This window comes from Carassius auratus, chromosome 37 (genome assembly GCF_003368295.1).
Source record: "Carassius auratus strain Wakin chromosome 37, ASM336829v1, whole genome shotgun sequence".
Classification (NCBI taxonomy): domain Eukaryota; kingdom Metazoa; phylum Chordata; class Actinopteri; order Cypriniformes; family Cyprinidae; genus Carassius; species Carassius auratus.
This window is the reverse complement of record NC_039279.1, coordinates 17,289,923-17,316,523: the sequence shown is the minus strand read 5'-3', so window position 1 is coordinate 17,316,523 and position 26,601 is coordinate 17,289,923. Positions and strand designations below refer to the sequence as shown.

At 39.8% G+C, this 26,601-nt stretch overlaps 1 protein-coding gene across 4 annotated transcripts; it reads right to left on the bottom strand.

The window, feature by feature from the left end:
- Positions 1 to 1,002: 1,002 nt before the first annotated feature.
- On the bottom strand, positions 1,003 to 26,392 carry taok2b (TAO kinase 2b). 4 transcript variants are annotated; one of them, XM_026223196.1, is made up of 20 exons: positions 25,920 to 26,392; positions 22,079 to 22,219; positions 21,901 to 21,972; positions 21,002 to 21,103; positions 20,747 to 20,792; positions 20,510 to 20,606; positions 16,764 to 16,877; positions 16,496 to 16,587; positions 16,215 to 16,308; positions 15,666 to 15,747; positions 15,413 to 15,580; positions 13,745 to 13,951; positions 12,536 to 12,895; positions 12,330 to 12,458; positions 12,059 to 12,262; positions 11,925 to 11,963; positions 10,995 to 11,234; positions 6,437 to 6,649; positions 6,044 to 6,226; positions 1,003 to 3,971 (listed from the first exon to the last, which is right to left on the bottom strand). In XM_026223196.1, exons 2-20 carry the CDS (start codon positions 22,208 to 22,210, stop codon positions 3,150 to 3,152), a joined length of 3,396 nt encoding a protein of 1,131 aa, XP_026078981.1. In that variant the 5' UTR covers positions 22,211 to 22,219; positions 25,920 to 26,392; the 3' UTR covers positions 1,003 to 3,149. The 4 variants fall into 4 exon arrangements, with proteins under 4 accessions (XP_026078981.1, XP_026078982.1, XP_026078979.1 ...); XM_026223197.1 differs by lacking the exon at positions 11,925 to 11,963 and having other exon boundaries at positions 3,150 to 3,971; positions 25,920 to 26,391; XM_026223194.1 differs by lacking the exons at positions 1,003 to 3,971; positions 6,044 to 6,226; positions 6,437 to 6,649 and having other exon boundaries at positions 6,989 to 11,234; positions 25,920 to 26,385.
- Positions 26,393 to 26,601: the final 209 nt, after the last annotated feature.

Genomic DNA, 26,601 nt, shown 5'->3' with positions numbered 1-26,601 from the left:
CGTTTTTTTATATAGCCTTAGTAGATCCCTAGTAGCCATTAGTAGAATTTGCATTTTATTACACTGTTCTTGGCTGAGTTTCATATGCTCAGTCAAAATGTGTAGTAACATAAAAAAGTAACTTATAATTTCCAAATGTATAACTTATACCTAATAAAGCTTGTGCTTTCTATAGAGTTTTTACTGAATTTACATAATGTAATTACAAACAACAATAATAAATTAAGCTATAAGACACTCCAAATTGATCTGCACTACATAAAAAAAAGAGAAATAAAACGTGTATATATATCTTTTTTGTTGCGTGTGTGTAAATCAATGAATACCATTCCTTGCAGAATTTCCAAATGTGTAATCAGTAACATATTTATTGTAGTGCCTTATTTATATATTTATTATTAATCTGCACTGGGCCTATCTTTGTCCATTTATATAAAAATATTTTGGAAAGACGTTCTCTCAATATTTGAATGCAGTATTTTCATTGTCGGTTAAAGATATAGATATATATAACTTTAGCAAATCCTAAGTGGATGCACGTATTATATATGCTCAGTCAAATTGTGTAAGCAAAAAGTTATCATATTATATCGGAAAAATAAAATTAATGTCCTCCCCAAAAAAACCGTTGTATATTTACTTTGCATCTGTTTTGCACATGTCCAAAAAACTTCAAATAAAACTGTTCAAAGTTAAGACGAGCATGTGCTTTATATCCTGAACGTACATGATTTAATTCAGTTTTCATGTATAACACTGTACTCTGTTTCAGTCTCGTTAATAAATAAATAAATAACCGACTAGGGGAGAAACTACACACGCAGCAGCTCGAGCGGCTCTTAAAGGGCACGTCGCAGTGACGCATAGAGGATTTTTCACGGATTTGTCATTGATGCCAGATAACAATGTCAGATACAGTGACGCTTACATGTTCATTAACTCAAGTTTGTTTAGGAATGATTCCACTGTGCAAATGTGCAAATAAAGACAACACGAGACAAATCCACGTCAATATCAATTTATTGTCATTTAAATTGCTTCGCGTTTATTTTTCTTCCACGTTTCCTCCCTTCAAACCACAGTAATTAACATGTTTCTGAAATGTCCTCTCAGTAAAACCTCCACTTTGACCCAACAACCTGTTTCACAGTCAACATATACATACACAGATCTCAACACCTCACTCCAGACAAACTAGGAGAGCCTCCTTTACCACCATGGAGTTTAACCTGCCTGTGGACTTGCTTTTGCAATTTTAGCTCTAACATTCAACATTATATTGGGATCACTGTCCAAAGATCATGAAGTAACATCCCACCATATCTCACAAACAAGTCAGTCCATTCAATGGTACAATCTCATTGGCCCTCCAAACACTATATCCAACATCCTCGAAACATTAGAAGTTCTGCATGCACTGTTTTACTTTAGACCAAGCATTAAGTAGTAGGTTATACAGAGAGAGCTGGTGTTCCTCGCTTGATTTCGGAGTTCATTAAGTTCCTCTTGGTTCTTCTTCGATGTCTCTGAAAGTGTCTGTGAGAAAACCGCTTCGATTTACACAGAAGTACAGCTAAATCAGCTGCCATGTTTTCCTCCGAAGTTCATTGTAAAGAAGAGTCTTCCATCGTTTGATGAATTACTGCACCTGCCTGTCCTGGAGAGTTTCGATAAATGCACCCTACCTCTCATTGCTCAAAATAATAAACCATTCAGTTCTCCCCCACCCCCCAAAACATTAGTGATTGTAACCCTTGGTAATTAAATCAAGTCTGTTTTTATTGTCTCAGGTTTGAGTTAAAAGATGCTTATCCAAGCCTTTAAAACGTATTTTTTTGGTGTGTTTGTGCACAAAAGTGGTAATATTACCAGTGCGCGTCCCATTCAGACAATGCACACAAACAGACTAATAACAATTATTAACACTCATGTATTAATAACCATAACGCACACTAGGCCCGACAGTTTTCTTGCTTCTAAAAATGCTCACATCCTTCACAACCAGATGCTTGGAGAATTTTTTTTAAATGTTTTCATGAAGACATCAAACATGGTTTTGTGATGCATGCCGTCCAGATCCAATTTCTACAATTTAATGTTAGGTCTATTCTGTTCACATTATCAAAATGTCGATAGTCATAATTGCTATAGAAAACGGTGGACACAATGCTTCAACACTTTTAGATACTATATATTAATATTTATATATATACACACACACACACACAATAAAAGATCCAATTGGTGGGCGATTGACTCTAAAAGTCATGGTTGCGTCCGAAACCGCATTTTGAGTAAGTAAATTTATCATGTGACCTTCCAACATCAGTTGAGTCCCCGTTAATAAATCCTCTCCCGAGACTCATGGGATAGTAAAGCGTCCATTAGATGCACACTTCAGAATCTCGCAGGGAACAGTATGTGCTCTGGGAACTTATCACCTGTTGTTTCATGAATACTGTGATTTCGGACATACAAATCTTTTCGCACATTATTTTCGCCTACTATGTTCCAGGGATATATGCGATTTCGGATGCAGCCAATGATTTGTAAAGGTAGCCTTAAGGCCCACTCACAATAAGAACGATAATTATAAGGATTGCTCAATTAGCATCCACACCAACAGACGGCATCATTCCTCTTTGCCGTTATTGTTTAAGCTGTGGTGTGGACATGTCTTTTAAAACAATCTCTATAGTTATCGTTCTTTGTTAACGAGCCTTTACATCTCAAATGTGACTGTATAACATTTAAATACGAATGTATTTACTACATTAAATCTCATGCATTGGAGCAACTCCCAAAGACGTAAATGTATTCATAAAGTCTGACTGATATAAACATTCTGTGTTCATACTGTCGTTGTGTGCATGTACGAATTCTCCCCGTCGCACAAAAGTAGTTGCGCAGCATCCCTTTAAGACATCTTAAAGGCAGTGGTGATGTTCCAAGCCAGTTTCACGCTTTTTTATTATTATTATTATTATTATTATTATTATTAAAAAACAACAACAACCACGAGCAAGGAGACACGAAAGCAACAGGACATGTAAAATGTGCTCTCGCTCGTATTGCAACGGCTTGGACGAATTCAACTGGCGCTTAAAACACAGAAAGAAAGCGAGCCTGAGCTCTCTTACTCGGCTCCCTTAAGAGTAGGAGAGGTGGGATCCGTTGGAGATGTGCGAGGTGACCGAGGTACTTCGGCTGAGGACTCCGTCTCCACCACCAGGCCCTCCACCGCCGGACGCGGTTCTCCGCAGGGGCTGCGGGCTGTTCCTCAACGCCATCAGGCTGGGACCTCGCACCACCAGCCCTCCTCCGCCTCCTCCGTACACTCCTTGAGAGGACGAGGACTGGGCGGAAGAGGACGACAGTGTGATGGAAGGTGGTGCGGGAGGAGGAGGAGGGAGGAGAGCGAGGGACTGGGAGGAGGAGCGGGAGGGAAGGTGGTGGGAGAAGACGTGGGGGTGTGCGAGGTCCCCCCTGCTCCCTCCGCCCCACTCCTTCTCTTTCTCCCGCTCCCTCTCTCTATCCCTCTCTCTCTCCCTGTACAGCTGTGGCGTGCTCTGGTGATGGTAGTGCTGGGGAAGGTGGAGGCGGTTGTGATGGGAGGACGAGGAGGATGAAGAGGATGACGACGAGGACCGGGAGGAGTGGTGGAGGGGCCCGTCTCGAGCTAATCCCAGGACGTGGGAAGAGGAGGAGGATTCGGCCCTGCTGGGACCCCTGCGGGAGTGGGGTTGGGGAGCCCCACCATGGCTCCAGTGACTGGACAGACGGGGAGTCTGGCTGGACGGGTAGACCTGCTTGGGATGGGCCTCGGAGGGGATGCCAGTTAGAGCCAAGCTGCTGAAGCCCAGGCGGAGGCTCTCGGAGTCAAAGGACTCAATCTCAGACGCCTGGCGCTCCAGAAGGGACCGGATACGCTCCGAACGCTCGTTCTGCAGGGATAGCATCTCCTCCTCGATCTGGAGAAACAGATCCACGGATGTCAGAATTACACTTTTATGAGAGTGGTCCTCAACTGGTGTGTCGTGAGCAAACTGTTCGATCTGATTCCAGTGCAACTTATAATCATGCACAGTAAGGATAGAAAAATCGGATTGATTTTCTAAATCCACATTTTAGATCTTAAAAAAGGCACAATATGTAAGATTTATTTATTAAAATATCCAAAAAACACTGGAACAGTGCTATATAATTAGCTGACTTGTGTACTTGCATTTCCCCAAATGTTTCGAAGAAAGTTTAAATCCAGAGAAATAAGAAATTTAACTAGTGATCCATCTATAGTGTCATTGTGTCGCCTGCTAGTGATGTCATAACCCCTCGATTTCCCGTTTTGCTTTTTTACAAAACATGGAAACACCAAAGATGCTTTAATATGTTATGCGTTTTATTAGACAGGTGACGACCGCACATTATAGTAACATTATAACAGATCCTTCAAATGTATCTATTAAGATAAACCAGCGCTGCTTTACCCCACATACTCGCGTCTGGAAGGAGCGGACGACTGTGGCATAATAAAAGCTCCGCTGCTTTCGAGCCATGTGTTGCGCTCGTTCAGCGACCATGTTTCACTTCAACAGCTTTCAGTCTCACCCTGCTTCATTCTTCTACGTTAATAAATAATTAAAACTCATCCGTGAACATGATTTCTGCCAGATTCCCGTTAGGATTGCATCGGCTGTGGGGATAAAGATGATTCCACACGAATTTGTTTGTTTTGGATATGCGCCCTCTAGTGGCGAAAACTTACATATTGTGCCTTTAAGGTAAAAATTACATTTTTAAAAACCATTTTACCTTTGTAATCTTTAATCAAATTGTCATAACTGGACCTTCTGGTGAAAACAGACTTTTCTGGCGGTGTGTACAGAGTTCTTCAATTGTTAAGTCATCTTAAACTCAGTTTCTAAAAGCTTGCGCTCATCTGTCTCCAGTTTGGAGTGGAATGCCCACATCTCAAAATCCAATCAATGCATTGAACTAAGTCCCTGCCCAACACCTACTTCTGTTTCATTGCAACTTTAACTTCTAGTTTACTCAAAATAAATTGTGAGTTGAATTAATACAAATTCACCACTTGCATAATATCACTGGTAAAAACAACCAACAATGTTAAATATGGGTGCATATGGTTTAAACTTAGTTTGTGCCTCCCATAATGTGTTTTTGGAAATTAATTATGAAATTAATGAATCATTACTGATTGTATAGAGCATGAAACCATACAATTTTTAAGATAAGCCTGTTTAGTGTTTCAAAACAATGCAACATGATTTAAAACATACCAACAAATGACCAAATCTTATTGGAATGCAATGCACCAATATAAACATTCTAGCCGATACCAATTAGCCAATAATTATGTTGAGGAGCAAATAACCAAAAAACTTGACCTTAAATGAATCAATTGAATACAGATATTACAATATTAGAATGAACAGTATAAAATAATGGATAAATTATTCACCATTTTACTGCTTATAAAAATGTTTTTTTAAAAGTTAAAGATAAAATAGATCAAAGTGCGTTTGTTTTTTTAAATGTTAATTGTAAGCAAGTGTTAAATGACAGTAAAGGTACTTAAGTGAAAAAATTGGAGATATGCATAAACACTGTTTTATAAGAAAAAATGTTTAAATTATTTTTAAATGTTAAACGTGAATATTGACGATTTTATAGTTGTACAGTATAAAATAACATATATTGACATTAGATTATATTTTCCCATGCTACATTATTCGTTTTTAAAATTAATATGCGAGTGTTAGATCATGGTAAAGATAATTTTAACAAAATAATATATATGCATGAACAATTAAATATTCAATATCAACAAATATAGATGGATTTTAAAAATACATTAAATTCAGGATACCTGAAATGGTACTGATATATATCATGCAACCCATAAATGAATTCATGGACATTTTAGAGTTGCAACTTGATGCTTAACCAGTTGAGAACCACTGCTTCACAGTTTCCTTTTGTCTACCAACATGGCCATAGTCATGGATCAGTCAGCCTTTACCCTTTGTTCCAGCAGGGCTCTGCGGATGGACACTCTCTGCTCCAGGTCCTTCACCTCCCTCTCGTGTTGGGTGTCTGTGTGCATCTTGATTTTGCTCTGGTATGCATTGAGCAGCTCCAGCTCCTGCTGCAGCTGCATCCTCAGCGCCTGATACTCCGCTTCCTGCGTCTCGTCCAATCGCAGCTGGAGAGAAACGGCACAAAAAGCCAAGGGTCAGTGAAGCAGGGGAACTCTGGCGTTGAGCTGCGGCTGCTTGGATCAGATGTATGGTGATAAACCTTACCATGAAGTGTGTTGAGAGTATGTCATTGATGATGGTGTGGGTCTGAGTGAGGGGTTTTGGTGGACAGAGTGGGATGGGAATTGTGATTCATGTGTCCTTGCCTTACTCACAGCCTGTGTGGACAGCATGTCGTTGATGGAGTGGTCGTACTGCTCGGCCAGAATAGCCAGCTTACGAGTCTGCTCGTCTTTGAGACGCTTCAGCACGGCCTTGTGGTCCGACTTCGGGGTGTTTTCCAGCAGGTGGTTCCTCAGAGCTTTATACTGACGCGTTTGGATCTTACATGTGTCCTGGAACTGACGCTTTATCTGCAGCTCTTTGGACTACAAGAACAGGGAATAGGGTGGTAACAAGATTTGAAAACAGATGGATAAGAAAGAGAGGAGGGGGAAGGACGGAAGGGTCACAGCACATTTTTTGTAAATTCAGAATTTTTGGGGGTATTTTTATAGAGAGAAAATTTTAACGTATTCATATTAACCTAATCATTTTAGACTAAGTGTTTTTGAGGTGCAGCAAAAATAAGAATTCATAAACATGCATGAAGTAAAACAAATAGAAATAGAGAAATGTAATTAAAGCATCAGCATCAGGAGTAGATGAATGAAAAACTCAATTCTGACAAAATGACTTAAAATATAAAATGAACCAAGGGACAATGATTATAATAAAGAAAATTTATTTCAGAAATGTATGACAGAAATCTTTGCTTAAACGAAGTAAACATCCATTCATGCACAAACACACAAAATGAGGATGAAACGCACACACAGTGGCCTTGAAACAGACGGTGCAATGCAACACATAAAATAACAGAAACATTCCTCAAATAATAAAGACAATTTGTGATTTGGTTAAACAAAACAAAAGGGAGCACAGCATATGTAAACATTAAGTAACAAGACAAAAAATAAAATTAAAATTAAAATAACACAAACTTGAAATTTTAAATAGCCAATAATTGCAACAAATATGGCTAAAATCGAAATGAACTCTTGGTCCCTTTGATAATCTTAAGATTTCTATGAAGACCTTTTAGTATTTGGTAATTTTTTTTTTTTTTACAGAGCATTTCAAATAAAAATGATTTGTGTGTGCAGTGCAAGCTATTCATATTCAATCCAACCATCCACCTCTTCATTTCTTATTGTACAAATCTTTGGTTGTCAATTTGCATACTTCCTGTCCAACTTTACATTAAGATGATTGTCACAATGGCTTCTTACTATAGCCTTTAATATGCAGTAATAAGAGTATTAATAAATATAAAATAATGCCATGCAAACGTTGGAAAACCTAGGGCTTACTTGCGAATAAATCTAAACAGGCTAGGTCTCTCATCATAAGGATATGATCAAAACACTTGTTTACATGGTAAATATGATCAGATCATTGCCTCTAGTGCAATAACACCTTTTTCTAAAACCAGTTTATATTTATCCCCAACTCCACTAGTCTACAAAAGACATTTGCTCATATATACCGTTGAGTAAAATAATTTTTGGTGCTAAACTATCTCAAGTATATGAACTTGTATGTGCCACAAAAGCACATCAACCTCCAATCTCTTTAATAATACATCAGGGTCCTTCATCTAAATTGCATATTGCATATTGAATTTATAACCGATCACCCACATTTCAGAGTAAATATTTCACCTTAAGTTATGAGATTGATGTTTAATTTAACAAACATTCACTGCTAAAGTGGCAGAACTGAATTAATAGCATTGTTCATCCATCTGATGGTGGGAAAACCCCTTCCCTAACACATAATATAATATAATATATAACTGCTGCAGGTGATTTTGGCAAGGATGCAGATTTTATTTTGCTCAATATTTCAAGCATTTGATTGCCATTAATGAGGCCCTGCCTCGGAAATCTCCAGTGAGAGGACTCTTAATTGCTTTTTAAAGTTTTAGCTGCTTGTAGTTGATCTGAAGCTTTTGAAATGGTACAAAATACTGATTTTGCAACAAAATGCAGCCTAGTTTCTATTTTAATACAAACATTTTTTGAGAAGTAGGAAAAACCATTGGCGCTTCATCTAATGAACTTCTATTGCACTTCTTGAAGAGTAAGCTTGTAGTGTAATGTTTTTGGGAGATCTATAGTGTAAAGCATTGTATAATGATCTACTTTCACAGTAGGCACAGTGAATTAAGTTAGCAATTAACATGCATGGCTTCATTGAAAGGCCTGGACATTTTCACAAAGAGCCATTTTGGTTTCTCAATACAATACAATTTCGTTGTTGAAATTAAGACTCCCTTCAAAACAAAATAAAAACTAACTCAGGATTGCACAGACATGGCTTTAAGAAATTACCATAACACATATAGCTCTTGCTATTTGAGAAGAAAATAACTTGAGTAAAATAAAATAAAAATAATAATAAAACCCCAAAAACTTTTACAAAAAGCACAATAATCGACTGAAGCTTTCCATTCACCTGTGACGACAGTGAATGAGGGAGTTGAAATCAATCTTAAAGGAACAGTTCACCTAAAAATAGCATTTCTGTCATTTACTTTCACCCTCAGGTCTTTCCAAACGCATAGGGCTTCGGTTAATCTTCAAAACACAATTTTATATTTCTAAACGAAATCTGAGAGATTTCTGTCCCTTCATTGAAAGTCCTGGCAACCAAAACTGAGAAGAACAAAAATTTTCATAAAGGCATTGTAAAACGAATCCGCAAGAAATCGAGCCGTTTCATCATCTAAAGGATATCCTTTACTAATTTATTTTATTATTATTAAGAGACTGAAACCTCTCAGGTTCCATGCATTCATTCGTGTTTTGAAGATTAAACACGGGTTTTATGTTTTTGAAATGGTTTGCGGGACAAATGCAGTTAATTTTGTGTGAACTCTCTCTTTAACCGAGTACTTCCCTGTAAAACCGGCACGTGAGCAAACGGGCTAAAATAAATCAGCTGGAAGAACAGAGAGAAACACAAAGAAAGATGGATGAATGGCATGTTCATGCTCACATACCTCCCTTCCTCCGTCTCAATCTATCTCCAAGGCACCATCTTTCCTTTCAAACTCCTCCCTGAAGGGGTTCTCCTCAAAACACTCTCCCACCTCCCCTCTTCCCTGTACATCCTCTCTCTCCTCCTCTCCTTCTCTCTCCTCTCCCTCGTCCTCCGCCTCTGTTCCCTCACGGGTCTAGGCAGGAGAATCGGCAGTTTGCTGGGTCTCTCTCTGCGCAGCAGCCCGAATGTCTGCAGCCGTTTCAGGTAATTCTGCGGCAGCTCCTTCAGCAAACACTTGGCTAAACGCAGCACTACGGAGTTAGCAAGGTCCGTCAGAGTGCCGAGAGGTCGGCGGACAAACCGTCGGCCCAGAAGCAAGCAGCGTGCAAACAAAACCGAGGATTTGCTTTTGGCCTGATACTCTGCACGAAGGCTTTTTAAAGGCACAGGGATTCTAGACTGCCGCCCACCCCAGTTGCGTCCGGCTTTAGGAAACATATCGTAGAGGCTACGTTCAGTCAGGCCGCCGAGAAGCGACTGGCACACGGTGAAAAGTGGCTTCGGCAAGCGGAAGAGAACTCGCATCCAGAGGCGATTGAGTTTGCGTGGGGTGTTTTGGAGGAAAACCCTGGCCGGACGTACAACCAAGACCACCACAAGATAGAGGGTGAGGAAAAGTGAGGGCGAGCTGAGAAAGGACGCCGAGATCAAGGCTACCGGGACGTAATAGAGTCCCAAGCTTAAAGACAAACCCAAACTGAACAGGCCCGAGCCCCAATACGTTAGAGAAAGGTACGTGGAAAACGAGAGCGAGCAGCAGGAACGCAGGAATAGGTAGGAAAAGAAGAGCGCCAGGAAGGCCAGCTCACCGGAGAGAAGGATCGAAGCGAGCGAAGGAAGCGGAGGCGAGCGTCTCAAGGAAAGCAGGAAGATTGAAAGGAAAAGGAGGGTGAGGACAGACGGCTGCACGGCAGCAGAAAGCGAAAGAGCGAGGCAGATCACGTGAGAAAAGAGCGAGTGAAGGGAAGGCTGGGAAGAAGAGGACGGGGAAGGAGGCGTGTAGACGGGCGGAGGATCCAGCTCTTCTAATGTATCCGGGAAGTAGAACTCAGAGAGTTCATCTATGTCACGCTCATGAGGACGGCGCTCAAAAGAAGGGCCGTGCATTATCTCTGACGGACATCCGTCGGCCACACCCCTATCCTCTTCCTCACACTCTGATTCACTACCGTCATCCCAAGGAAGCAATTCTACTTGTCTGGGATCGCTGTCGATTTTGTCCTCAACCTGTTGCTGTTCATCTAACATTTGCTCGGAACTGTCAGCTGAGATCTCCACATCTTCCTCTTTTCCTTCACTGTCTATCATTTCACATTGGTCGGTAAATGTGTCTTCAGTGTCATTTCCTTCAAGAACTTCTATTTCACGCTTCTCTTGCTCAGCTGTCTCATCAACAGCCCCTACCAGCTCGATCTCATCCCCATCGATCTTTTCTCCATCTCTACTCCCTTCTTCCAGCTGTTCCTTTAGCCCCACCCCTTTCATTTCAAGCCCCTCCCCCTCATCACTCCCCTCCCCCTCCATATGAGGCCCATCCCTTTCAGATTCAAGCCCCTCCCCTTCATCAATCTCCCTCTGAGGCCCCTCCCCTTCTTCAGCATTCTCCGTGAGGTCACAGCCACTCACTCTCAGGCTCTTGGGCTGCTGGCGGACTTCAACCGCGTGCTTTTGCCGCAGCTCTTGCTCACGCCGTTTGTTGTACTCCATCTGGTTAGTGAGCTCGGTCTGGTGCTGCGTCCGGATCAGGTCGGCCCGCGTGCGCTGCACCAGAGCCAGCTGCCTGAACTCCTGCTCCTGAGTCGACTCGTGGTGGCGGAGCAACATGGCGCAGTCCAGGTCCTTTAAAGTCTGTTTCTTGTTCAGGTCCTATGTTGGGATAAGCACAGGGAGAGAAAGGATGCAGAGATGGAGGACAGTGGTTAGAAAAACATCAGGCAACTGTGGTCAGCCAATTAATTAGTGGTTTTGACTGGAATAGCATTTTGTAAAAGCTTCCTTTGGAAAGTATTGGCAGTGTGGAAGTCATTCATTCGCAGTTGTGAGTTGGTGCATCTACACCGGACCATGATTATCATACTCACTAGGTGTCATATGTGCAGTGTTTCCAATGAATTACCGAGACCAGGGTGTCAAACTCAGTTCCCGGAGGGCCAGAGCCCTGCATTGTTTGAGATTCAACCCCAATTAAACACACCTGATCCAACTAATCAAGTCTTTTAGGCTTATTTGATAACTTTACGGTATGTGTGTACGAGCAGGGTTGGAACAGAACTCTGCAGGTGTCCGGCCCTCCAGGAATAGTGTTTGACACCCCGAATTAGACTCCGGCTAAGCAATTATATAATCACCCAAAAATATTTTACACTTCTCATTATAACATAAAAGATCTCTAATGCTGAGTTTTGCGTCGGTGATTTGGCAAAGCATGTCAATCAAACAAATCTTGAAACTCTGATACAGATCAGTGTGTATAGCAAATTGCTATATCGGATTAAGGCATGACAAAAATATATAAATCAACACAAAATCCTGCAAAAAAAACTGAATGTGCCTTACTATGTCAAGCAAATTTACCAGTTTGTCCTCACTCGTCTTCTGCAAATAAATAACCATGCAAATGTTCAGAAAACTAATAACACTGACAATTTCAAATGGCCAGAAATGTGCCCGAGGCATCGGTCTACCAGTACCTCTCTCAGCAGGTCTTGCTCCAGGTTGTGGCGAGCCAGCAGCATCTTCCTCTTGTACTGGCGACATTGCAACTCATAGTATTGCCTCTGTCTGCGTAGCAAACTGGCCTCCTCTTCTGCCTGGATCTGCTGGAGACACTCCTTCTGCTGAACTAGCCACTCTTGCTTCTCCCGCTTTGGCGTGGACTGGTTCTCATTGAGCTCCTGCACACCGGAGGAAACGTTCAACAACACCGGAGCAAAGCCACAGTCAAAACATTAGCTGACGTACCTCTTTAAGTTGCTCTTTTCGCTGCCTGTACTGCCGTTTCTGAGACTCCAGCAGGCTGGTCAGCTCTTTCTTCTGCTGGGCCAAGATGTGCTGCTGAAACTTCTTCTCTTCTGCAAGACCGGACTTAGTCTGAGGAAAGAGAGATGGAGAAGTATAGAGAAGACATCTGAAAAGCGAATCCATCATGCAGTGTTTCCTCCACTTACCTCTTTCTCTAGGATGGCCTGGTGCTTCTTACTGAGCTTGTCTGCTTCACTGCTGAAGTTGTTCCTCTGCGTCTCCAGTTCTTTGTCGAGTCTCAGCTGATGTTCGTCCATCTCGGCCTTCAGCTTGTTCTCCAGAGCCATCAGCTGTTTCTGATGCTGCCTCCTCATGCGCTTGTATCTGGACATCTGCTCTCTCAGCGCCGAGCCCTGCTCGTGCTCCTGGATCTGACGGGTCACCAAAGAGGCCGTGCGGATGGTGGCGAAGTGGTCCCTTCCTCTGCGTCGGCGACCCCCAGAGGGGCCCTGCTGCTGGGACTCCATCTCCGGCTGGTAGGGGTCGTCGTAGATGTTATCATGGTTCTGTGTGGGGACAGAGAGGAACAACTGAAGGAATAATCATAAAAATAAATGTTTATTTATGCTTCGAATGTTCAGTTTTTTTCTTTTACAGATGTATTATGTTTACCAAAGATTCACTTACTCGATTTAAAACAATCATAACAGTAATATTTTGAAAAACTTAAAAAGTTGTACAATGTATTTGATTGCTGTGATCAAATACACAATCATATTTTCAGCATTCCTCCAGTCTTCAGTGTCACATGATCTTCAGAAATCAGAATAATATGATGATTTGCTGCTAAGGAAACATTTCTGATTATCACAAATGTTAAAAACAGATTTGTTTTTTTTGCTTGATTTTGTGGAAACCATGATGTGCTACAATTTAAATGTTTGGTAAAATTAAGTTAATAAAAGTGGCAGTAAAGACAATTACAATGTTACAAAAGATTTCTATTTCAATTACATGCAGTTCTCTTGAACTTTGTCACAAATATATGAATAGAGTTTTCAACATTAAAATAAAAACCATATATAAAAATTGAGCAGAAAATCAGCATATTAGAAAGATTTCTAAAGGATCATGTGACACTGAAGACTGGAGTAATGATGCTGAAAATACAGCTGTGCACCACAGGAATAAATGACATTTTAAAATATATTCAAATAGAAAACAGATATTTTAAATTGTAATACTATTCCACAATATCATTTTTTAATTTGTATAATATTGTTTTTTATTTTATACAATAGTTGTCATTGTATTTCTGAGCCGTGGTGTGCATTTAAAAAAAAAAAAATAAATAAATAGAGTTCGGGTTTTTATGTCAGTGATGTGTCAATTCAAACAAAGCCATTAACACGTACCAGTGGTTTGTGCAGCACTGAGCTGTTAGAGGTCACTGTATGCTCGCCCTCCTGCATCATAGCCATCTCTCCGCTGTCATCCGATCCATCTGCAAGGCTGTTGACTGAAGAACTCTGGGAGCTGGCACTGATCGACATAGACGGCAGTGAATGGGAGCTCTCCATGCTGTTCACCGTGCCCATCCGCAACATGTACTGCTCAACATCCTGAAAGACACAAGATTGCATTTAAAAACAGAAATCACAGTTCCAGCAGGAAACAGATCTCTCAGCTTTTTAACAGTCATTTTTGATACTAGCTGGAAATGCCTTTTGCAACAAGCATGCAACCAAGACTGATCCTATTTAGATGCTATTTATCAATTGTGAATGTGTTCTAGAATTTTGTTGTTTTGTAAAGCTTATCTGCAAAATAAACAACAGTTGGGGGGAAATCAAATGTCTATCATCTCGGATTAGTGCATTAGTTCTTAAAGTGACAGCAGCCTAATAAACCTGCTGCAATCTGTATTGCTAATATTAATCAAACAAAAGAAAGCAGTGAAAATAACTCCTGCGCTCTACGAGCAGAAAAGTGCACACATATAGTCAAATGAGTTCTCTTTATGGGTCTCAACAGCTTATAATCCTTGCTTTTAAATCACAATGCTTAAAAATGTTTGCAAACACTATGTAACACGTCAATGTCACTTGAGCATGTAACTTTGATAGACGATAGTCCAAAGTCTCTACCAATTGACAAATTTCTACTAATCTGTCTGCCGGTATATTGCCCATCCCGAATCAAGACTTTCTAGTACCAGTTAAGACTTTTTAGGGCCTTAAATTTGATAAAACTAAATATAAGACCCTTTAAGGGCCTGTGGAAACCCCGAGGGACCACTCTTAATTTTGTTCAAATACATTTTTACAGAAAATGATCTGATTGTTGTATTTGACCTTTTTTTTGTTATTTGCATCTTTGTTATATTTTTCATAATTATTAAATTTAAAAAAACAGGTGGTCACTACTAGTAAATTAAAAAAGCGGGGAAAAAAAAGTGTATACGGCATAAATAATTCATTGTGACACATCGAATTGTAATCAGATCATGACTATATACACCACTAATGTGTTCAAAACACATTTGAAATCCATATATTGACAGATTAGATTGGGGGGGGGGATTTTTTTTTTTTGTTAAGTTAGCTTTTTACATAAAAGAACGGTTTTATCCATCGATTGACTGAATTGCGAAGTGGACTCCATAACAAGAGCTCAAGTGTAAAGATTGAAAAACATCAAGAAAAAAAAAAGAAAAAGCCATTTCAGAGGCAAACCTAGTTTCTACATTGGGAAGAACCACTACAAAGAAAAACCTCTTTACAATAGAGCGCACTGAAAGCAAATAAGGTCATTGTTGAGTATATATTGACTTTAAGGCTGGCTAAATCAAAGTGTCAATTTGCCACAACGACACAAACAAATCACTCAAGCACAGTCAAGATCAGAACAGAGCAAAAGAACAAGACTCCAACTCCACAACGTTTGAAACATGAGCTGATAAACCTCTGTAAAGACAGTCAACAGACAAACCCTAAATTATGTTTATGTCTATTGTTAAAATAAGAGAATGGTTTTGGAACAGTTTTTGATTTGATAAAAGACAAGTTGAAAGGTCATCCCACCTCTTCCTCCTCGGTTCCCTCGGTGGCAGGACCATTGTGTGTTTCCTGGAAGAGGATCTTCTTCATCTTGCGGTATTGCAGGTTATCTAACTCCCTCACGGCGTCTTTAGTGCGTGCTATCAGATCCATCACCACGGTCACCGGACGCTCACGGCACAGGAAGTGATGCTGGAGAAATAAAGCGGAGAGGTTTATTTCAAAGCTGAACACATCATGTTTAAAAAAAATCGTAATGCTCCTCAAAATATTTTACTTTTAGCAGCACATCAGAGGTAGGTCTGTCCTGGGCGATCTTCTGCAGACAAGAGTCTACAAAGTTACGGAAATAATCCGACCTGAGAGGAAAAAAAACATGGAAATTAAAGAGTAGTGCCAATCAAAAGGCAGCATATTTTTAGGTCAACTGGACACAGAGTGAATAATGTAAAAGCTTTAGATACAGTACTCCGACACCAAGTCAAATCATGCATGTGAACCATCAAATGCAAATGCATTATATATATATCAACAATATCTTGTTCATATCACCACCCATAGTTAAGTAATAAAATGTTACTTAATCTAATTACTAAATTGAGACCATTTTCAAGGCTGCATTTGAAATTAGATATATACAGATAATATTTCGTTATTAAAAAAAAGTTTTTAAACAATTTAACCGCATATAGAAATTAGTTTTAAGTTTAAATTTCTGCCATCACGAATCATAACGTCTGAGGAATATCAATACAGCGCTGCCTTGGAAACACGGGAAAGGCTCAAGTTGTTTGACAGTGTGGATGAAGCTTCTCTGGCTCCCTACCAGTGATTAGACTGCAGGACCGGGCTCTCGTTCTGGGCGATGTGGTATAAGGCACTCATAGCATTCATATTAAACAAGGGAGGCTTTCTCTCCGCTACAACCAAGGAAAAAGGAAACAAGTTAGCTGCAAGGCTTCCATTGTAAGCATACTACTGTAAGCAACGTAATATTTTTGTCTGTGTTAATCAACAACAAGCCACAAGCTCTAAAAAGTGTATATTTTCACATCATGTGCTGGGTGTTCACTTTCAACAGGCTCCTGTACATCCGAGATGACTCACCAAGCTCTATGCAGGTGATGCCGAGTGACCACACGTCAACCTTCCCATCATACTGGCCTTCATCCATGGCGAGGATCACCTCTGGAGCCATCCTGGAAACAGAGCACAACTCACTCATAACTGTCCTTACAGTAACTGACCAGATCATGTTATCAGATCGATCTGAAGTGTGAGTTAACCATTTAAAAACAATGTCAAATTAAATTAAAGCATACGAGTATACTTCTGCCGAATATGCTGTTGTAATGAATCGGAAGTGTTTTTGTACCAGTAAGGTGTGCCCACAAAGGAGTTGGCTGGAGCAACAATGGAGGCGGAGCCAAAGTCTCCCAGTTTGACCTGGCCAGGCTCTGTCAGTAAGATGTTACCTGCTTTCACATCCCTATAAAAGGAAGAAACGGTTTCTTTTAATCTTTAATGGTGAAGCTGAAGGAAACAGCTAAAAGTACCCACAAAATCTCAACACTAATTCATATAGGCAATAAGTCAGAATGTATTTGTGTTGCACTTGAAAATAAAGATTCCACTGGCCACGGAAAATATTCAGGTCCCCTTAAATTTTTGACTCTTTGTTATACTGCACCCATTTGCTAAAATCACTTAAGTTCTTTTTTTTCTCATTAATGTACACACAGCACCCCAATATTGACAGAAAACACTGAATTGTTGACATTTTTGCAGATTTATTAAAAAAGAAAAACTGAAATATCACATGGTCGTAAGTATTCAGACCCTTTGCTGTGACACTCATATTTAACTCTGATCATCCTTGAGATGGTTTCTACATGTTAATTTGAGTCCAGCTGTGTTTGATTACACTGATTGGACTTGATTAGGAAAGCCACACACCTGTCTATATAAGACCTTACAGCTCACAGTGCATGTCAGAGCAAAGGAGAATCAGGAGGTCAAAGGAACCTCTGCTACGCACCATGCACACTTATTCAGCATTTCGTGGTGTGAACTAACCAGTGCTGAAACGGGGGGTTTCCTTTAATAATCTAAAGAAACTTTTTCCATTTAAAACTCTTTGGTGGAATGGAAAGAGCCTTAAATGACAAAAGGTTCTTTATATAGCCATCAATGTAGATAAAGAGTCTTATGTCAAGCTCATTTTGCATGATTTTAGCCCGATTTTTCACTTACCGAAAGGTTTTGTGAAATCGCATAAAAATGACTAAAATCAGTGGCAAACTCATTCACATGAGTGAAAATCACGCAGTGTGTATTAATTGAAGACGCGATCTCAGGGAATCGCCATCATGTCGCCTGCAAAATATTTGCAATGCTTAATATCTGAAGCTGTCAGCAAATCACAGTCACGCTGTGTGCAATGATTTCTGACTGAAAACTACATCGACGATGACCTACAGCCAATGAGAGACCAAGACAAGGCAGAGGGAAGAATTTGCAGGCTATATATATATTTTCTTAATGATTCCAGTATCGCTCGAGTACAGCTGATCCATCGTGCAATGTGAAAACAGCAGCAACCGAATGCTACGCCAGATAGTCACGCAGTGTGGAATCAACGGCAATCCGACGAGTTTGAAAATCGTACAGTGTGAACAGAATTAATCATGTAAAGTGAAGGGATGTGTGTTATGGGATCTGGGATTATGTCGAGGACAATAATTGTCATGGACAGCTGACTCCCCAAAATGTTGATATTAATATTTTGTGCACTGGTTAGTTCACAGAAACTTTTTCATTAAAACGGCAGCTCACTCAAATTCTATCTTCATTTTTTCACTTTAAAGTTGTTTTTTTTTTTTTATTTGTTGCTGGTAACCACTGACTTCCATAGTATGGAAAGAAAAATACTATTAGGGATGCACCGAAATTTCGGCCACCGAAAATTTTCGGCCGAAAATGGCCTTTTCGGTTTTCGGCCGATAGACTTTTATCACCGAAACAACACGGCCGAAATGTTGTGATGACGCAAACAGAAACCGCGACCTGCACGTGCACCTGCATAGCAAAGACCACGAGCTCCACGCGACATTCACTTAACACCAGTGAGAACATTCTCTCTCTTCGTATTCCTTTATTCGCAGCACTAAAGCGTCTCCTAACAAAGAGATTAAGACGGACCACGAAGTGAAAACAAAGAAAAGTACAGTCTTATAGAGTCTGTTAGCACACGTCTCACTGAGATCTTGTCGGATCCTCTGCACTTCATCGCGAATGTGCTTGATCCGCGTTATAAAGACCATTACTTGTATGCGGAAATAAGGCAGCGCGCACGAGAAATGATCCAGGCCGCGCTGGATGCGGAGAACCCGCGTGGAGACGGAGAAGCGCCAAGCGCCGGACACAGATCAGAGCGCAGAAAAAAAAGACTCGTCTCTGCACCATCATCGTTGTCTGATATGTTCAGTGGAATTCTGCAAGAAAGTGCCTCAAATAATAATAATACGTTGGCTATTTTGTTCTTATACACACACACAAACATATATACATACATAATATCAGATTGTAGCCATATTTATGCTAGATTTTCTGCTAGATTTTTGCTTTAATTTGATAAAAATGTTTATTTATGCCCTGGCCCTATTTAAATACACTCTCTCAAATATTTCTCAAATGTCAGGCAGATGACAAGCTCAACTGCTCAACAGCTAGATGGTTATCTGTCTGAAGTCCCCATCCACAGAAGTGATAACAGTCTTGCCTACTGGAGAAGTAATGCATTTTCTAGTCCTACATAGAAAAATTTCAAATACACTTCACCTAAATGCACTTTGTTTTTATGAGAGAACTGTTCATTTTAAAACCTTTCTGCAGGCCAGTAGATCTGTACATTATTATTAAATATACACATGAGTGGGATACATTTTTAGTTTGAATTTTATTTTATAAATATTTTAATAAATATTTACATCATTTGTAATTATGTATTTTTATGTTTTTTTTTTTTTTATAAGTTATGTAATTGTAATTATCTTTGAAACTTTAATATTAATTTATGCAATTGCAATGTCTTAATTTTAGTAAAGTTAGTACACGGTCATAGCAATAAATGCAATGGTACTAATAATTGGCATAATTTATTTCGGTGTTTCGGTTTCGGTTTTCGGCCTTGGTTTTCTCTTTTTCGGTTTTCGGTTTCGGCCAAGAATTTTCATTTCGGTGCATCCCTAAATACTATGCAAGTCAATGGTTGCCAGCAACTGTTTGGTTATTTATTTATTTACTTATTTAACCAGGACGTTCCCACTGAGAAACAGCATCTCTTCTACAATTTTCTTTTTTGGGTGAACTATTCCTTAAAGTTGCTGTAGGAAACTTTTGTAAAATATATATTTTTTACATATTTATTAAACCTGTCATTATGTCCTGACAGTAGAATATGAGACGGATAATCTGTGAAAAAATCAAGCTCCTCTGGCTCCTCCCAGTGTCCTATTGCCATTTGCAGAAACTCCATCGCTCCCGGTAAGAAACAACCAGAGCTGCGGTCCGTAACTTTGTTTGTGTTCAAAATGTAGAAAAATGAATATAATAAGCGAGTACACCATGAATCCGTTTTCCAAACCGTGTTTTTAGCTTGTCCTGAATCACTAGGGTACACCTATAATAAGTGTTTATATTCGGACTATTTTAGATTGCTTCGGGGATACCGCGGCGGAGTAACCCAGTACCTTTGTGATTCTTCATAGACATAAACAGAGAGAAGTAGTTCCGGCTACGATGTTCTTCCGCAAGACGCAAGCAGTTCTGTTTATTAACCGCTAGAGCGTCAAAAGTTCCCTACCGCAGCTTTAAAGGGACAATATTTGCCACCTATAACTGACAGCCATTTTTAAATTTACAAGAGGATTTTTTTCTTACTTTATTAGATTTAGGAATCACCGTTTATGTCAAATTCATACATTAAATTAAATTAGAATAATAAGACACTATAGGCTGTCATCAAACATATGAAATAAGCATCAATAAAACTCCTCATGGCACTGCAGAAGTGGCAAAAATAAATGCTTTTTTAGACCCAAGAATCAAGCTGCTCTGTACCTGTGAATCATGTTGTGCGAGTGGAGGTACACCAAACCCTGTAATGCACCATGGGTAATTGCTGCAATCTCCACTTCCTGTAATGGTTTCTTGTGCACTAAAGGAAAGGGGAAGAAAACAGTGCGACCCTGTTTTTTGTTTCTGCAAACTCCAAACAAACATCTGCATCATTTTACACTTCTGCATCGGACCGAACAGCTCTAAACATCCACATGCTCCCGGAAACAACTCACTCACCTTCCAGCAGATCTGAGGCCGAGCCCAAACAGTATTCCATCACCAGCTGAAGAAAAGTAGGACGATCAATGAGTGGCAGAGACGGAAAAGAGAAAGGTGGAGAAAAAGAAAAGGTATAATTGCTATTAGCAAGCGACAAGTGGTGCATGTAGGGCTGCTATTGTAGTAAATGGAAACGATGTTAGCAGGTCAGTACATTCTCTTCCTGAAACGAGAAGAGTGTTCAGCCTCCCTCCCACACACCCAAACACTCACCCATGCTGTGTGTTCACGCAGGTAGCAGCCTCTATACTCCACCGTGTTGGGGTGCCGCAGCTTTTGAAGGAATTTAACCTCTTTGATGATATCCTGCCATTTCTACAGCAGGAACAAGAGAACAATGAAACAATCAAGGGACTATTCAGCATCGGCCTCTGCGTCGCTTCAGTTCAAATGCTGCATTTCTGATCTATGCATGAGTGAGGGAAACAGAACCAGAAGTTCCTTTCAAACGGACGGTGCTGAGATTGCAAATGAGGCGTGAGGTGTTCAAGTGTTCTGCAGCACAGTAGAGGGAGTAGTTTCCACCGTTTAAATGACACAACCGTCTATTTTAGCCAGAGAGACGCTGTGTGATTTACATAATTTGAATACAATGCTGGAGCTCACAAAGAACAGAACTCGGTAACATGCCGGTAAATGCAAAAGAAAAAAACGGTATTCTATGACCGCATATGAACTCAGTTACAAAACACAGTGAGTTGCTTTCCTATCTAGTGCCTACATAGACAGCATCCTAACTGTAACCTCGTAAGAAAGCTATATAAACGACTCGGCTCATAACAGAGTGAACTTATTTCAGTGAAATTGCTTTGAGATATTTTGCATGGACACATGCATACTAGATTAAAATGTAAAAAGCGTTTGCATCAAAACTGCAGGCAGTTTAATATTGTGCCAACACTTCCAAACATCCTTAGTGTCAGAAGTCTGCCTTAAAAAATATTTCAGGTAGGCAGCTCAATAGGGTTTGGAACAGAGCCATAATATTGCTCTTACATAAAGCCACCTGCAAGATGTCCGAGATTTCTTGCAGATCAAGATTCCAGTAGAGACATTGCTTTGTTTAACCAAAGATGTAGGAACACTTCTTGTTTGTGTGTTTTTAGGTTCACCTCATTAGACTGCTTGCCACTGTAGGACATCTTCTTGATGGCCACCACCTCATTGGTGCGGATGTCGTGGGCCTATAAGAAGCGTGCAAATACATGTGAGGAGTGGAAAAGAGAGGCACAGATAGTTCACTGTTCACTGAGCTGTGCTACAGCTCTGAATGTCCTAATGGCCACTTACAAAGTAGACTGCTCCGAAGCTGCCATGGCCGATCTCCCGCAGGTCTGTGAAGAGTTTCTCAGGATCCTCCTTGTAAAAAAGTTCTGCCACCTCTGGGTCCTTGAGACTCCCAGCCCGCGCACTCGACGGCATGGCCAGCGCCTTCACACACACAAACACACAAGAGAGTTTGCACATTAATATCAGAGGAAACTGGAATGAAGTGAACACCCTAAAACACAACCATTAGGAGAAACTTAACAGCATGAACCTTAGATACAGCAGAGATTCGGATTAAAAAGGGCAAGTCCCATATTCCTTCAACAAGCAATTAATAAATAATTCCAAAAATCAGTGACCAAAACATTTGTCTGTCCAAAGAGTCCAAATATAGACCATAAAGGGCATCTGATCAGAGTTAAGCAAAGCTAGGAACCCATTCGAATGCGCTGTAATTTGCATCAATTGTGACGTTACCCAAGTTCTTTAACTAGTAGGGCTTAGGCGACCTTTTTTTTTTTTTTTTATCAATCTTATTACTAAAGAACAGATACCAGTTCTTAAACCCTAAGAATCAGTCCTTTAGTGTATGGTGTTTTCTGTTGATGCATGAATACATCTCACTAAATCACAGTAAGCTATAAACAGCATGTCAAGAAATGATGCATTAATCTCAGAAAAGCCATTCAATGAATATAAACTCAATTTAGCTAGAAAATTTCATATTTATTATATTATTACTTAATCTGTTAGTGAGGTCAGATTTGTTTGTATGTTTGAATTAATGTCATGAAACGGTTGACAGCATATTTATTTTTTTCAACAAATTGGTGCAGAAGCATGTAATTAAGAAATAACTGTATGATGTTAATTATACATATATAACTAATTATATTTAATAGTTTTGGCTCTGTTGTTAATTTGATCCTTTTATATTTTAGTAATGCACCAACTGACTTCATTTACAGCATTAGTCAAGAGATTTTGTTTTTACAGATTATATTCAAGATTCATCCAAAGTTATCAATAACAAATTGAATCAAGAATTCTGAATCAGAAACACTGAATCATGGAACCGGAAATTTAAATAAAGATAAAATTAAATTAGGCCATTTTTGCTTTTTTCTCACTTTGCATCTATTGTTTATTTACTGACCAAAATGATCCAGGAATAAATCTGTTTGCTGTATGAAGTATGCCAACAACTAGAATTATACGTTCACTCAAAGATGTATTTTACAGTAATGAAACACCAAGTACAGCAGCCCTGATCAACTGAAAGATCATGAAGACGAGTCTTCTTCATCCAGTCTGCTCCTGGGGCAGTGGCATAAACTCAGTCTTCATCTTAAAACAGTGTCTTGTATACAAATCTGAACTACTAGCAGGAAGTCTGATTTTTGCAATGAACTTAGAATAATATATGCTTTTATGTAGGCTAACTGAATACAAAAAAAATTATGACTAGTCTTAAAAAATATTTAGATGACTAACTTGTAAGACCAGTCTTAACCTTTTATGCAACTGACCCTTGAAGTTTGCAGAGCTCTGTAAACAAGATTGCGGACAGGTTGACAAAAATGTATTATTATATGAAAGAATTTGGAGTCTTTTAATCTAAGGAGTGTCCAAGTGGAAGAAATTCAACAACACTGGTATTCTAGAAGTGCTCGTCTACAGAAATCAGTCCAGGATCTAAACATCAGGCCAGGACCGTGTGCATGGCAGTATAGAAAAAAGGAAACCACTGCTTTCCAAGTGCTGTGGGATGACGTCTTTTCGTAGACCAAAACCTGGAAACAAGTTCGCATTTCGGCACTTCCGCTTCCATTGTCCTCAAGTCAATGGGGTTTTTTGAACGGGATTTCAGTTAAATGCCTGAACACGAGCTCAAAATATTCCTACAGCCTTATTGGGTTTATAATCGAATTCTTGAAAAACTATTCCAACTCAAGAGTTGTTGGAAGTTTAATGGGGATGCGTTGAAATCAATAGTTACATGTTTGGCTTTGCACTCTATCATGATGAACAAAATGTGTAAGAATCAAACTTTTGTTAGTTGCGGAGCTTATGCTTTTGGAATAATCCAAACGTTAAATGGAAAAATTCAATAGGGTTTTTGTCAGGGGAATCAGGATGGTTCGCCTATAAAAACGCCATCATCACTAGAGAGCTGTAATGTTGCCAGTCTAAAGTGAGCTTCTAGAAGAGTAGATGAGCCAGAAGACTTTGGAAGAATGGTTTGTGGACAGATAGATAGATAGATAGATAGACAGTCCCATCGTCCAACCCTAGATGAGACGGAACTTTGTTTTAAATGAGAAGTGTTATATTTAGTCTTGAGTAAAAGGAACCTCATTTGTTTCTTTACCAGGACAGATTCAACTGTGAACTGAAGCTACACTGAATGTGAGTCCATGCAGGATAAATGACAATAAATGATAAAGCGGAAGTAATATGTCAAAGGTCTGATCAAAAGAAACCAGTTCCCGCATGGAAATCCATCAACATCAGCAATTTGAAACTAAATGGGCTTAAATTTCTTCATACTCATGTCTAGGACTGGTTGCATTCACACCAAAGATGCAGTTTAAGTGAAAAAACTAAATATTGTTTGTGATTTAATTGGGCTTTATGCATCTAGTTATACAGCTCAGATGAAGATCAGGTCTCAACGTAGGTCGGATTTATGCAGAAAACTCTTGAGGGTTCACGAACAGTCAAGGGCCGCTGTATAATGTAGAAGCAACAGAGTGCATTATATAAGAACAACTGAAATCAGCCACCAGCCTGAAATGACTGTGAGAATAATTGTGCTTGATTATGCATCATGTAAGAAAAGCAGGACGCTGGAGCAGACACCTGACTCACAATTCAGTTTCACACCTCTCCATGAAGCGCTGAGTCAAAGACATGTTAAGATTACACCTGTTTAACACACACGCAGAGAAACACACAGCAGATGAAGTCTGAGAATTTACAATGCCTGGCAGAATAAAAGGAAGTATGACTTCCACATTAATGCATAATGCAGAATTTCTTTCAGAAGCATCCAAAAGATATTTGCTATGTGAAATCCTAATGCTTCTAAATGATCAAAACTAAGCTGAAAAACCTGTTGTACAGAATCTACCACATGCCTTCTGTCACCTGAGTGTCAGTTTATACTGTTTGGCAGGTAAAAAACCTGTTAAAATGTGAGTGGTATCAGGATCTGCATGATTTTTTAACTGTACATTTCTGCCACATGGGCATCAGCTTGACAATCACCACTGATAAGCTACTCCTAAATATAATGTAGAAACTTGAATTTTCTGTGAAGCTGCTTTGCAATGATTCCATACGGCTTTGGAGGAATGTTTATTTGTTCATCTCTCAATCATCATCATATTGCACTGCATTATATGTTTGGACACTAAAAGAGCTTTGATTAGAAAACCAAGCATTAATGGGAGATAGAGTGTCAAAAGACATTTTTAACTAACCTGTCTCATTGACTTAAATTACAAGTTTTCATAATTGCGTTTTAATTTTTTGACCATATAAATACCAGCCTCTGAACCAAATTGCATGTTTTAGCACCTGAACAAAAAAGTGAGGTGTTTTTGCTCAGTATTCTCATTATATCATAATGTATATGCCATAAAAACCTAATGATCAATTACAAAAAACATATTACACACTTGCACACATTTCTCTTTCTAAACTGTTCCGTATAAATAATGAGGTTTTCACACGTCAAGCTTGACAGGGTTAAACGATATATCGCTCCAAACAGACATTTCACCACATAATTCACATTGTTTCACGTCATGCATGTCATTCAGCGCTGAATTAAATGATTTAAACGGCTCTGTCTTACCGTGGTGTACGGGATCCTCTGAAGCTAGCTCTAGTAAGCTAGCTCCGGCCTCCTGAGGTAAATCTGGCCTCTCCGTCCCCGGTCTCACTTCACAAAAAGCGATCGATTTAAATAGCGATCCATCGATTTCTAACGTAATGATCGCGAAGAGTGGCGAGAAACTCGATCTGTCCGTTCATACGTATTTAAATGGATAACACGGCCGTTAACGGACTCGATCAGCTGACTGTCGGTTTAACGGTCGCTCTTTTTAAACCACAGCCCGATATTCCGCCTCTGCTGCGCGTATCTGCATCATTTCTTTCCTCACGCCGTCGGTGTCACACGTTCAGCTCGTCTCTTTCTGTCATCGACAGGTCCATCCCTGTTTTTCTCTTCCTGTCTCGTTCGCTTTTTGTTCAGGGCTTCATGATGGCGGAGCGGGGCGGGAGCTGACCGGAAATCGGAAGTGCGGGTGAAGTGCAAATTAAGGGTTTTCGAACGTTCTCTAAATAGTATGCATTTTAATACAATGCAGATTCCAGTCCACACACTCTTCTCTGTTGTGGAGTGAAATGAGGAGGCAAAGTCCAGATTTGAGTGTTTTAGTCAACGTAAATCGATAGCTTATTAATAAATGTGAAAGCTTGCACAACCAACAGAGCAACAACGCTAGAATATAGATATAAGCACCATTAAACCC